This window comes from Crocodylus porosus, unplaced genomic scaffold (genome assembly GCF_001723895.1).
Source record: "Crocodylus porosus isolate Cpor-Errol unplaced genomic scaffold, CroPor_comp1, whole genome shotgun sequence".
In the NCBI taxonomy this organism is placed as follows: Eukaryota; Metazoa; Chordata; order Crocodylia; family Crocodylidae; genus Crocodylus; species Crocodylus porosus.
Window position 1 is genome coordinate 12,257,624 of NW_017728906.1, and position 12,035 is coordinate 12,269,658.

Consider the following 12,035-nt stretch of genomic DNA (forward strand, 5'->3'; position numbering starts at 1 on the left):
ACCAGTTCATGCAGGGATACAGATTTCTTAATAGACCTCTACCACTTTTTCCCCTTATCAGTGTACATACGTTTTTGGAACCATCAGAAACTTCACTTTCAATAACCTGTACATTTCTCTGCCCAAATCAAACCCTAAAATGAGCTGATGAAGCATAGTTTCATCACTGACAAAAACAGCTAGAGCACAGTGCTTAGAAGTAGAAAATAAATTGGGCATTGACCCAAAGCAGAAGCATTCCCCTTAAAAAGTCGTTGTCAGAACACATTGGGCACCAGCTCAGTACCTAATAGTTTTTCCTGTAAAATGTTACTGCATGTAGAATGCAGCACTGGTCATGGGAGCACTGGGGGTTGCTTAAGAGTCGGGGAGCAGAGCCTTCATCCAAAAAAGTCAATGCATGCTTTCAAAAGTTTCACTGCATACTCTTGTGATAGAACAACTGGTTTTCAGCCCTCTCCCAGCCCCTTCAAAAAATTAGACCTTTATGAGACTCTAGCTCTTTGACATGGTACAAGTGCCTGCTTAAAAATTGCCAGCTGAAAACATTTTAAAGGTGAACAAAAAAGCTCTTTACTTTTAAGCCCCTACTTGATTTTAAAGATTTTGCACATGTATGATGAACGACAGTAGGTGGTCTATTATTATTATGATTAATTATTGACATTATAACTTGTCTTGCAGCAGTGCCTAGTCATTGATCAGGACCTGCTTGTGCTAGGGGCTGCGCAAACACAGGGGCAAAAGATGGCATCTTCCCCAAAGAGCTTGCATGCTTAGAAGAGGTTAAAGAGGAAAGACCTACAGGGTGGAATGATACCATATCCCATTTTGTAGACAAACAGACTGAGGCATGGAAAAGTTAAATTAATTGTCCCAGGTGACACAGTGAGCCAGCAATTGAATAAGGAATGGGATCAAAGAAAGATACCTCATCTTATGCTGTAACCAGTAGCCCATACTGTATCACTCAGAACAGAGCAAGACTGAATTCTTCATACTGCCCCAAGTGGGTAGGGAATGGGTGTATTCTTGTTGATTTGGTTTGTGATCTTGGGTAAGCTTCTTAACTTCAGCTTCCTTGTGTCTTCGTTTCCCTATCTTTAAAGTTCGTACAGAAATATAAATCCTTTTTTGTAAAGTCTATGAGGCTTTAGTACTTTGGGACTGTGCAAAAAAACCAATAAAAGAGTTGGTAAGTGGAGGACATGGCATGTTTGAAGTACAATCTGCTGAGTCAGACTCATACAAACTAGCTGCAATGGAAAATATTATCTGTATTTCCCCTGAACATCTTAACAAACATAATTCCAGTATTAATTTATGGATGCTTATGGAATTAGCCAGAAAATCAATTTCTCTTTTAAAGTGCTGTAGTAAGTCAAGAAGTTTATTAAGGCTGGCTAATTTCTTATCAATTTGAGGAGCTATAGATATTACCCAAATTGATATTTGGCACAACCACAGAATGAATAATGGCTCTGGAAAGTACAGTGTAAGATGGAGCCTGGAAACCCCCAGTTTGAATTTAACAAAGGTCATCAATGACTTGGTGTCATTCCAAAATGATGGACATAAGGTGGTGGATTTCGCCCACTTCATAAAATCCTAGAGTAGTAGGGCTGGAAGGGACCTTCAGAGGTCTTCTAGTCCAACCCCCTCTCTGAGGCAGGATCATCCCTATCCAAATCATCCCATACAAATCCATTGTCTAATCTCTTAGCGTAACTACATGGTCAACCCTGACACAACACAAAAAGGGTAAAGCAGGGGTTCATAGACATCAATAATTGCTCCTTTGCTGACACTTTTTTCACTCCAGAATTCAGGCCCAGTGGTAGGGTAGAGCTGGAAAACGTGGTTCAGTTGTACCTGTTATGTCAGTTCAACAGAAGGCTTCTGTTTCTAGAGCTGTCGATCTGACCCCTTTTCCCAGAACTAAATCCACTCAGAAAGATGCAACAAAAAAAGCGCTGGAAGGCAGGGGTAGCATCTCTTGTGAATTCTGTAAATTATTGTATTTTATTTAAAGTCATTAAATGCACACTTTATTGTGATAATAGAGCACAGTAGAGCAGCAGAATTCTAAACTTCCATTGGCTGAGCTACATAAGTGTCATAGTGGCAAACTCAAAATGGTATTTTAAAGAGTCCTGTTACCTCTTAAGCATCTAATTACCTGTACTACGTACACATGCACAAGATCATAATTTAATATTTAGTTATTTACTTTACAAAAGATCATAATTTAATATTTAGAGTTCTGTACTTTACAGATGGACAGTAACATGCTCTCAGCCCAAAGCACTTCACAGAGTAATTATGGGAATCAATCCACCTGTTGCCACTGTAACTATTTTTAAAATGGGATTTGCCTACTATTTACCAATACAGTGACACTGGACTTCAGTTTAGGATAGAAAGTGACTTGGAATCTCTTTGCCAAATAAAGCTAAATCCAGCTTGTGCAGGTTGAGCAATATGCCTTAGAATAAAAATCACTATATCAGGTAATACAATAAAGCTTTTAAACCAATGCTGTTTAAAATCAGAATATAGATGGATGTGCGCACAATGTCTGTTGGGTGCACAACCGATGAGAGAGTATGGTAAATCCAAACCAAATGACCTGCTCCGTTCTAGTGCTAGATTACCAAACTTTTCAGACTGGTCAAACCTCTTCTTATTTCCTTGAGCATTTCCCTTGCTAGGATGGGTGTTGGGTTTGTATTCTTGAGACTCTTTGAAGAGGTGGGTATTGTAATTCTTCAGTTGCTGAGTTCATAAGGAGGAGAGGAAGTGCACAAAAATCCCTCCTCACAATGTGTTCTGTACAAGTAAGTGCCTCTCAGTTACGGTCTCCATGCTCATTTCTGCAGGAGCGTGGGGCCTTCTTGCAGAAATCCACAGGGGACAGAGAGGAGACGGAGCTAAGGAGTTGTTCAGATGGAAAAGGAAGCTGTATGCCCCAAAAAGCAAAATGATAACACTCCCCCCTGTTTGTGAAGTAGCTGGGAGCCAGCTGCTTACTATATATAACTGAGCACTGTATTTTGTACAAGATACAGTAAGTACAGAATGCAACAGCAAGCAGTTTTAGAGGAACCCAGTTGCAACGATCAGCCTATTATAAGATCTTCCTATTAATTCATCATTGAGTTCTATATGTAGTCGTTTTTTCTCAAACTTCTGACACATTGGGACATATTTTCCAGCCTATATGAGTAGAACTTGCAAGGAACAGTGGGGAAAAAGCTGTTGAGAGCCACTGGGAGCTCCCTGACTTCTCCCTCACCTGGCTTCAGGCCAGTTCATTGCTGCTTAGGAGCTAATCCCACTGGCCTTTCTGTGAGTGGAGTATTGGATATGGCAGAAGTGAGTTCTGCCATGATCAGTCCCCTGCTGCCACAACAGGTCTTTTTTCCTGAGGGCTTGCAACTATTAGGAGGCCTCTGGAGCTATGGGGAATCTGTTCCTTTTCCTCCGGTGAGAACCTGGGTGGTTAGATTAACCTTTTCTCAGTGATATTTTGTTGGTGCATTTTGTTTTTGTACCTGCTCGTGTCTTCTAAACACATTTTGCTTTGCTGCAGACTTTATAAGCAGCAAACTGCTCAGCCTTACATGAAGATGATTTAATTTCTGTTGAGGCAAGGACAGTGTAACTGACTCCTGTGCTTTCAAAAAGCTGGTGTACCGCTACAGAAATTGGGTTGTCTAAGTTAGAAGTCTCTTTGTTGCTCACAAGGTCTGTCTTCTGAGTGCTTTTTTCTTCTCCCCACAGTCCGCAAGGGGTACAGGATCCAGACCGACAAGGAGAGGGATTCCATGAAGGTGCTGTACTACGTTGAGAAAGAACTGGCTCAGTTTGACCCAGCTAGGAGGATGCGAGAGCGATGTGAGAAATAGGCATTGTTTGACTCTTCTCAGAGATGAAACTACATTCATAGGCACTAGAAGTTCATGATTTAGGCTCTACGGACAACTTGATTTCAGAGCTGCTGGCTCCAATCTTCTCAAACTTAGGATTCCTAGATTTAGGCTAAATCCATTTTACCCACTAAAAGTGAGGCCTGATTTTCAGAACTGCTGCTAGTGTTTACCTACTAGCCCTCACTGAAGTCACTAGAAGCTTCTGGATATTCAATCCATTTGAAAAATTAGCCTTTTATTCAAGTGTCTAGATAAGACATTAGGTCCCCGACTTTTGCCACCTTTTTTCTTTTTCTTTTCTTTTTTTTTTTTTTTTAATCTGGGCCTATTCTCATGTCTAGGATGCAACAGGAGATCCAGGCCCATTCTCATAGATAGAATGCAACTGGAGATGTGAGTCTGAGACCGTGTATCACTGTAAGAGATTTATTACAGACCTATATTATTTTCCGAAGGCACCGAGCCACTATTGTTGTAAAACAGCTATATATTGTGGTGGGCTACAGCCATAACGTATTGTGGGAAACGTAGTTTGGACTGAGTGCTGCTTTGCAAATAGAATGGACATGAGATGGTAAGATTGCTTTCTGGATCTGTCAGGAGTCATTCATTCTTGCTGTCACTTTGGAGACAATTGGGGACCCTGGGCCATCTGGGACAGGTCAGAAGCAGTTTGTGTATTAGCATTTACTGTCTGACGGGGGCAGGGTTGCATTCATATTGCTAGTATCATGCCATGGCAGTGGAACTATTACAGGTGAAGGGGTTGGTTGTAAAGAGGCTGAGGTTGGAAAGGATGCAGGTTCAGAACTAAGATTATTTGTGGCACTTTAATTCTTTATTTGCTGACTTACAAACTTCCTCCTAGTAAACGTTACCCTTAACCTATGAATATGAGTGGCAGAAGCAAGCTCTCAGCAATGATCTTTCCAGGTTGAGATTGTGGTATATTGGTGGGGCAATGTATGTGGGGTATGGGTGAAGCTTGCAATTCAGCTCCCTATACCAAACTTCTTCTATGTCCAGAAGACTTCAGTTGGTAGGTGTGACAAGCATCTAGCCTGGGTTCCACTGGTGGCATCCATCGCTTCCTAGATTCCTTCTGAGCTGTGTTTCTGCCTCTCTCTGTTCATTCTTTGTCCCCTGCAATGTGGTGCATGCTGGGCTTTATGGGCCTGCTCCATTAAGAGGGAGGCCTTTTGTTTTAGTTCCCAAGATTTCATTTGGCTGGTGAGATGCATGGCTTCTCCCATAACTGAGGCTGCACCCGGCAACCCAGGATTCAGACAGGCTGGTGCAAGGCATCAGCTTACATTAAAAATGAATAAATACAACCCAGACCCCTCAATATTGTGTATGAAAAAGCCAAGAAAGACAAAAGGCATTGCAATGACTCCTCTGACCCAATGCCATGAGGCGTTCTGGAATTCCAAGGTATTTTTTTAAATATCATCCAAGGCACAGATGATATTTAAAAAAAAAAACAACCCTTGTAGCTTTTATTATTAGCTTATGCACTGAGCTTGTCCAAGCTTCAGGCATTTGTACAGGGATGAATTTAGAACCTGACAGTCACAGACGTGACTCAATCAGTGGAGGTAAAGGTTGAGGGGAATGGCATTAATCACAGCTTTGTGCAGATTAGGAGAAACTAAAAAATTACATATCGTTCTAAAACAGTCATCAGAACTGAGCATGTTGCCATTTCCACCCACAAGATCTACTATAAAAAGACCATCTCCAGATTGGAATGTCAGGAATCCAGATGTCATTGCTCCTGATGGAGTGGAGATTGACAGCCGTTCAGCAGACTGGAGGTGGAAGGGAGAGTCCAAATCATTTTTGAGGGGGCTGATTTTGCTTTAGCTTGACTGGTCAGACCAAGTCTAGAGCCACTCTCGTCTCACAGGGGGGAGGGAGAAGGGGCAGGGAGGCGGTGTTGCACTCCAGTTATACAAAGCAGAACACCCAACCAGGGTGGAGATGGGCGAGGACCCCATGCCAGGGGCATTCTCCAAATTTGTTCTGAGACACTATCCATATTCCATTAGGATCCACATGCTGAGAAGAAAGGGAGTAGGCAGGGGCTTTGAGACTGATTCTGTTTATTATGGTAGAGAGATTTAGCTTCTTTCAGCCCCACCATAATCTCACTGTCTTCTCAGACACTTGTCCCATCTGTGATGTGCATCTGTGTCTACCTGGTTTCCTGCAGATAACAACACCATCTCTGAGCTCAGCTCCCTGCACGAGGAGGACTTGAACTTCTGTCAGCCTTACCGCCAGGTGCGAAGGAAGCCGCTCCCTCCGGCAGGGGACCTGGATGGTGATGCAGAGTACTGGGCAGGGGTGATCGGTGGAGGTGGCACCTCGAGGTCACAGGCTGTCTCCGATTACAGGGAGGAGAGGGACAGCTTCCGGCACAGGTGAGTGCTGTGCTCAAGAGGCCAGTGACCTAGCTGGGAAAAGGGGAAGGAAGAAAGGTCTGAGACACTGGAACTTCCTTTGGTTCTGTTTTTGCCTGGCAAAGCAGAGGGGACACAGGCCAGGGATTGATCTGGTTCCCACAGCTCTGATTAGCTGATCCTCCTGGGTGAAACCAAACGCCCTTTTTGTGTGTGAGAGAACTAGATGATAAATATTTGATAATAATGTATAAAGCCAGGAAATCCATCCAGTGTTCTCCTGGCGTGGTGGGACTTCTAGGAATTGCACTGCCTCTTTACTGTGAGTGCAATAAATGCCCAGTGCACATGAACAGAAACCACTCCCAGTCCTGGTCCAAGGGCCTTGCTCTCTGGTCCCTAGAGTACAGTATAAGTCAGACTCTCATAGCCTGGGAATTTCCTCACAGTGTCAGCACCTCAGTCCTTTATATCTCAAGGGCAACTTTGGGATACCGCTCCCCAGATGAGCTATAAATGTGGTGCATGACACATTATTCACTTAAAAGTTCCTGCAGTGCAAAGGATAACATGTTTCTTCCTCTTAGCCTCAGTACGAGGTCACATGCTGCATCTAATGTTTTCTTCTCTCTCCTGCAGCCAGCAGAAATCGAAATCGGAAATGCTGTCGAGGAAGAGCTTCTCTGTGGGAGTACCAGCTGTTTCCATGGATGAGCTCGCGGCCTTCGCAGAATCCTACAGCCAGCGCACCCGGCGGACAGATGGCCAGGAGTCCCGGCGCTTTGAGAGGTCGGAGTCCCGAGGGGGGCGAGGTGGAGCAGTGCAGCACCAGGACACTACCTCAGAGGAGTACTACAGCAAGCGTAGGGGGAACCGAGAGCCATTGACGGACTCGGATCGAGGCTGGTCTTACAGCCCACCCAGGAGACGGGCTCATGAGGAGAAGCACCTGCCTAGGCTGGTGAGCCGGACACCTGGAGGGAGCCAGAAGTACGACCACTCCTACCTCAGCAGTGTCCTGGAGAGGAAGTCACGGAGCTATGATGAGAGTGGTGAACACAGCGAGACTCCCTCAAAGCTGAGCTCGCAGCCCAGCCAGAGGGGGGGAACATACTATGCCTGGTCACCACCATCCACCTACAAAGCAGGGCAACAGCAACAGCCACCACAGCAGGAAGAAGGAGAGGACACCCTACCCCCATACAGCGAGAGGGAGCTGAGCCGGGGCCCTTCGTACAGGAGCAGGGACCAGGCCTACCTCAACGCCTCAGACAAGAAGAGGAAAAAGGAGCCCAAGAAAACAGTGAGGCCATGTCTGACGCTCCTGGTCCAAATAGGCTGAGCTGGGATTACCAGGCAGGGGATTCAATCTAGAGCCTGGGGCCAAGGGGGAACCCCAGGAAAGGGATGGAGTTTGGCACCATGGTGGGGAAATGCCAGGTAGGGGATAACATGTGAGGGGATGCATCAGAAAGTGGTCCCTTAAGGCGATCACACTGTAGGGAGGCAGGGATTGACATCTCTGAGCTCTAGCCAGTCATGCTGGAGTAGGGTGGGAGAAAAGAGTAGTTATATGGGCCTAGAGGACTGGCGTCAAAGATATTGCTTACAGGCCAGATGCAGCCTGTGGAGTGCTATTGTCCAGACCATAGTGCTGCCCCTGGGTCTTGGACTGGACCCGCATGCAACATGTGACACAGCCCAGACTGGCCTGCACACAGTGCCTGTGCTGCCCATGGCATGTGGGCCTGGTCTGTGAGCCTGACCTGGCCTGTGGACCGGCCCCACATCACTCATTTAGCTGGCACATCTGATGTGTTTGATACCCCTGACCTAGGGTAATCATATGTGTGTAGGTAGAGACAGGACACTAGCTATGGCAGTGGTTCCCAGCCAGTGGTCTGCACCAAGCCATGGTAAGTGGTCTGTGGAGTACGTAGGTTTTCATCCTTTGCAGTTAAGGGTTTGAGGATCAGATGGGGTTGATGAGACATAGTGAGCATTTGCAGGGGTCCAAAAAGCTTGGGATTGTTGCTGTATGGGTCAGTAGGATTGTAGTAGGGGGAGCATTCAGTGAAATTGCAGGCCATGCTGATATTAAATGAGAGCTAAGTGTTCCCATTTTTGGGGGCTGAGGCATGAAGAAAGGAAATGGAATGTGTAACAAGATGCTAAGTTAAAGATCTGCATATGGACTGGTGTGCGTGTCTGTGCGCACATGCAAATACACATGCATATGTGCATGCTAAACAATCACCTGAGATGTGGTGGGGGTAAATCTCTGGGTCTGTCTGTTAGTAGGAGTTATGAAATCTTTCATTGGGGTGGAAGTGTTGATTGCCGCCCCCCTTCCCAAATCTGCCCTGCAGCTCAGGCGGCATGGTTAATGCCAGTGAGCTTTGTTAGAGAGAGAGAGAGAGAGAGAGAATTCGTGCACGTACAGAAGAGAGAATTGAGGTGCAAATGGCAGCTGCAGCACAATGGAGGCTGCCCTGCTCTTACCCCTGGCAGCAAGCACCTTCAGTGCACAGTGGCGAAATGAATGCCATTCACCCTGTTGTGCAGGTCCTGCCAAAGCTACATGTCTCTCCTTGTTTAACTCATGATTTGATGGTTTCATTTTTCTCTGTCTTTCCTTCAGAATGATTTTCCGACCAGGATGTCCCTTGTGGTTTGATGCTGCTGTGGAAGAGTTGTTGATGGACTGGATACCGTGAGCTGGCCGCAGGGACGAGATACACATGAGCCACAAGGAACCTTTGCAGCCACCAGCTGTGGACACTGTTTCAGTTGTGGGTTTCGTCAAGGTAGTAGAAGCCTTCTTTAGAGATGGACTCCGACCAGCAGTACTCACCCCACTGACAACCAACAGCACTCACCCCACTGACCCTGGAGGAGTCTGCCAGGAAAATAAATAAGGACAGGGCTCTGTTTGGCATTCTCGTCCCCAGAGTCCTCTCTGTCCTACACTGGAAGGCAGCTGTGTCCATACTTCTTATCCCAAAAGATCTGAACTGCAATTAAGGTTTTCTTTGGGTCTGTTACCCAGAATGCCCTATCCCATGTTAAGAGCAGGTTGTCACTCTCCCTCACTGTTTCCTCTGTCCTGTATTTAGAGGGAACTTCTCGCTGTACCTCTCATACTCAGAGCCTTTGCTGTGTCATGCCAAGAGTTGGGGACTACCTCCCCTTCCCCCAAGCTGACAGAGGGTGTCATTCTAGCAGCTGCAGGTGACCTAAAGATGACAAGGTCCCTGTTCCGTGAAAATTGTGAAAGGGAATATGCACCTCTTGGGAACTCTCTAGGAAAATACTGATTTTAATGATGTGTGTGTGAACCTTGGTAAGGGCTGAGCAGGGAGAGAAACAAATGTAGTTGATTTGTTTGATATTTTTCTTCCTATTCATTCAGTGACAGGAGCTGCAAGTGAAATCAATGTACTGTTTTGAAAGTGGATCCAAGTAGATTTTATTGTAATGAGAGCATCACTTGGTGCCCCACCCCCATCGCTGTTTGTTGCAATGAGTTTGTGCTTCCTTGCAGCTGAGCTATGACCATATAAAGCTTCAGCTGGGTTATCTGCTTGATTGTCTCCTAACCAGAGCTCTGTCTCTGTCAGTGGTCTGCTTGCAGTTTCATCATGTCTCCCTGGGTTAGGGGTCTTTTGTTTGAAAGAAGGAAGAAAGAGAAAATTATGCTAAGAAATAGAAGCCATGGGTCTTACTTCTATAAGATCATCATTATTCCCTCCTGGTCAGGTGCCAGGACATTCAGTAGAGCAACAATGAAACAATCCTGAACAAAAGAATATTTGGATGAAATGTGCTTTAAACGTCACCCTCTTTCCAGTTACTGTCATTTCATCCATTTCAATCTTGACATGATTTTTGTGGCTAATGTCTGAGGAACAGCTGAATTTAGAAGTGAGCACTTTGTGCCATCTGGAAGCATGACATTCCTGTTTTCAAGGGCTAAAATGCAGTCATTACTCATCAAAATCATAATGGAATTCTTGTGGAGGGAGAAAGTAAGATGGAGATCAGGATATGATTTTAAGGTCCAGTATCTTGCCATGTGCTGTGGTAGAAATGAATGGCACCTCACATCAGTAGGATGGGGAGCCTGTGATACATAGCCTTCTTTCTACCTCAGAAGCTGTTGGCCTTAAATCTGTTGCTAAATCCGCATTAACAGTCCCTATTTTGGGCACTGGTGAAAGACTGGACCTCAGACAGACTGATTGTCAGTGTGTCTGTTAACGTAGTCACAGTTCCTTGCAACTTACATACTTACTTCTGGATGTGCACTTTTCTTGCTATATACTTAATCGCCTCCCCTGCCCCATTACTGCCCCATGCTTCACTGAGAACAATGGAGGTCAGTCTCCAGGGATCTGATGTTGCTGCTACTTTTTGCCATAGCTGGAAATGGGTGCTGTGGACCATGTGCCAGGGAACAGATCTGTTCTCCTTCCTGCCAGGTCCTTGTATTGATAGTATTTTTGTAAATCCCAGTTTGAGGTCTGCCCTGGAAGAAAGAGATCACTGTGCAAGCACACACCATCCAGCTGGATTTGTTCTGTGTTCTTGTTAGAGAGAATAAATGTAAAAAAAGTATTTTCTCCTCTGCTCCTCTTTAGTATATGTTCCTAGAAAAAAAAAACCCTGACAGCATTTGATCTTCCCACACTCATGCATATTAAATAAGGGCTAGAAGGTCAAAGTTGCTCATCTCACTGTGTCCTTTCTGACAGTCCCAGAGGTCATTATGGGTGGTAACCTGAAAGTGCTTTAGCAGCCAGTACCATATCAGGAGGAAGGAGAGACAGGGTTTTAAAATCCTGTGGACACCTGTATTTCCAAAAGCACTCTAGAGATTGGAATGCAGTTTTACCTTCCCCTGACATCAAATCTCTGGTTTATTTAATCCAAGCCTCTGAGTGTAATCTTGTGCATTAAAACCAACATACTTTTGACTGTTTAAATGGATTTGTTGTACTTGCTCTGCGCTGATATTTCAGGACATTTAATCACCGCCTACAGAAAGTTGCAAGGACAAGGATTTAGTAGGTTTACAATATCACACTTTTATCTTCCCAATGTAAGCAGCTCTCCACACATATTGTCATACTTCTTGTCTGAAACTTAAGAGAGGCAAAAGAGTAGGAAGTCAGCTTGTTGGAGTACCTGATCAAGATGACTTTACCCAGAAGCACACTAGGTAGGACTGGTGGTGCTAAGACACATACTCCTACATGCCAAATTTGTAGCCTTAGGAAAAGATTGTCCCTCAGTACCCTGAAGCCAAATCAGTAGCCAGCACAGCCCATCCTGTTCTACTCGCAGCTAGAATCTTTCACCTCTCAGCCTGGATGATTAATGCCATCTGTACAGGGAAAGATCTGGGGTGGTGTGGGTTGCACTCTGCTTTGACTATATAGCACACACAGAGGGAGCTTTCCACTCCTGAGAGCTCTGGTCTCCACACCCTCCATGCCAGTGAGCTCTCAGTTGCATCCTGTTTCAGAATCTGAGTTCCACTTCTGTCTGCATGCCAATCAAGTTATATACCCTTGGTGACAAGCAGCTGGCTATAGGCTAGCATATTCTTCCCAGGGGAGGGATCCCTGCAGCTGGCCCCGATCAAGCTAGTTTATAAACTGGAGATTAGTAGGGTGGAGCTTTGGTTTCTATAGCT

At 45.2% G+C, this 12,035-nt stretch overlaps 1 protein-coding gene across 4 annotated transcripts in view; it reads left to right on the forward strand.

The window, feature by feature from the left end:
- ILDR2 (immunoglobulin like domain containing receptor 2) overlaps window positions 1-11,322 on the forward strand; it is a 48,135-nt gene extending 36,813 nt beyond the window's left edge. For all 4 annotated transcript variants that reach the window (XM_019528695.1, XM_019528698.1, XM_019528696.1 and 1 more), the window contains 4 exons: window positions 3,784-3,897; window positions 6,148-6,358; window positions 6,977-7,640; window positions 8,979-11,322. In XM_019528695.1, the coding sequence (XP_019384240.1) occupies window positions 3,784-3,897; window positions 6,148-6,358; window positions 6,977-7,640; window positions 8,979-9,014 (1,025 nt within the window). In that variant the 3' untranslated portion in view covers window positions 9,015-11,322. The remainder of the gene's footprint in view (window positions 1-3,783; window positions 3,898-6,147; window positions 6,359-6,976; window positions 7,641-8,978) is intronic.
- Window positions 11,323-12,035: the final 713 nt, after the last annotated feature.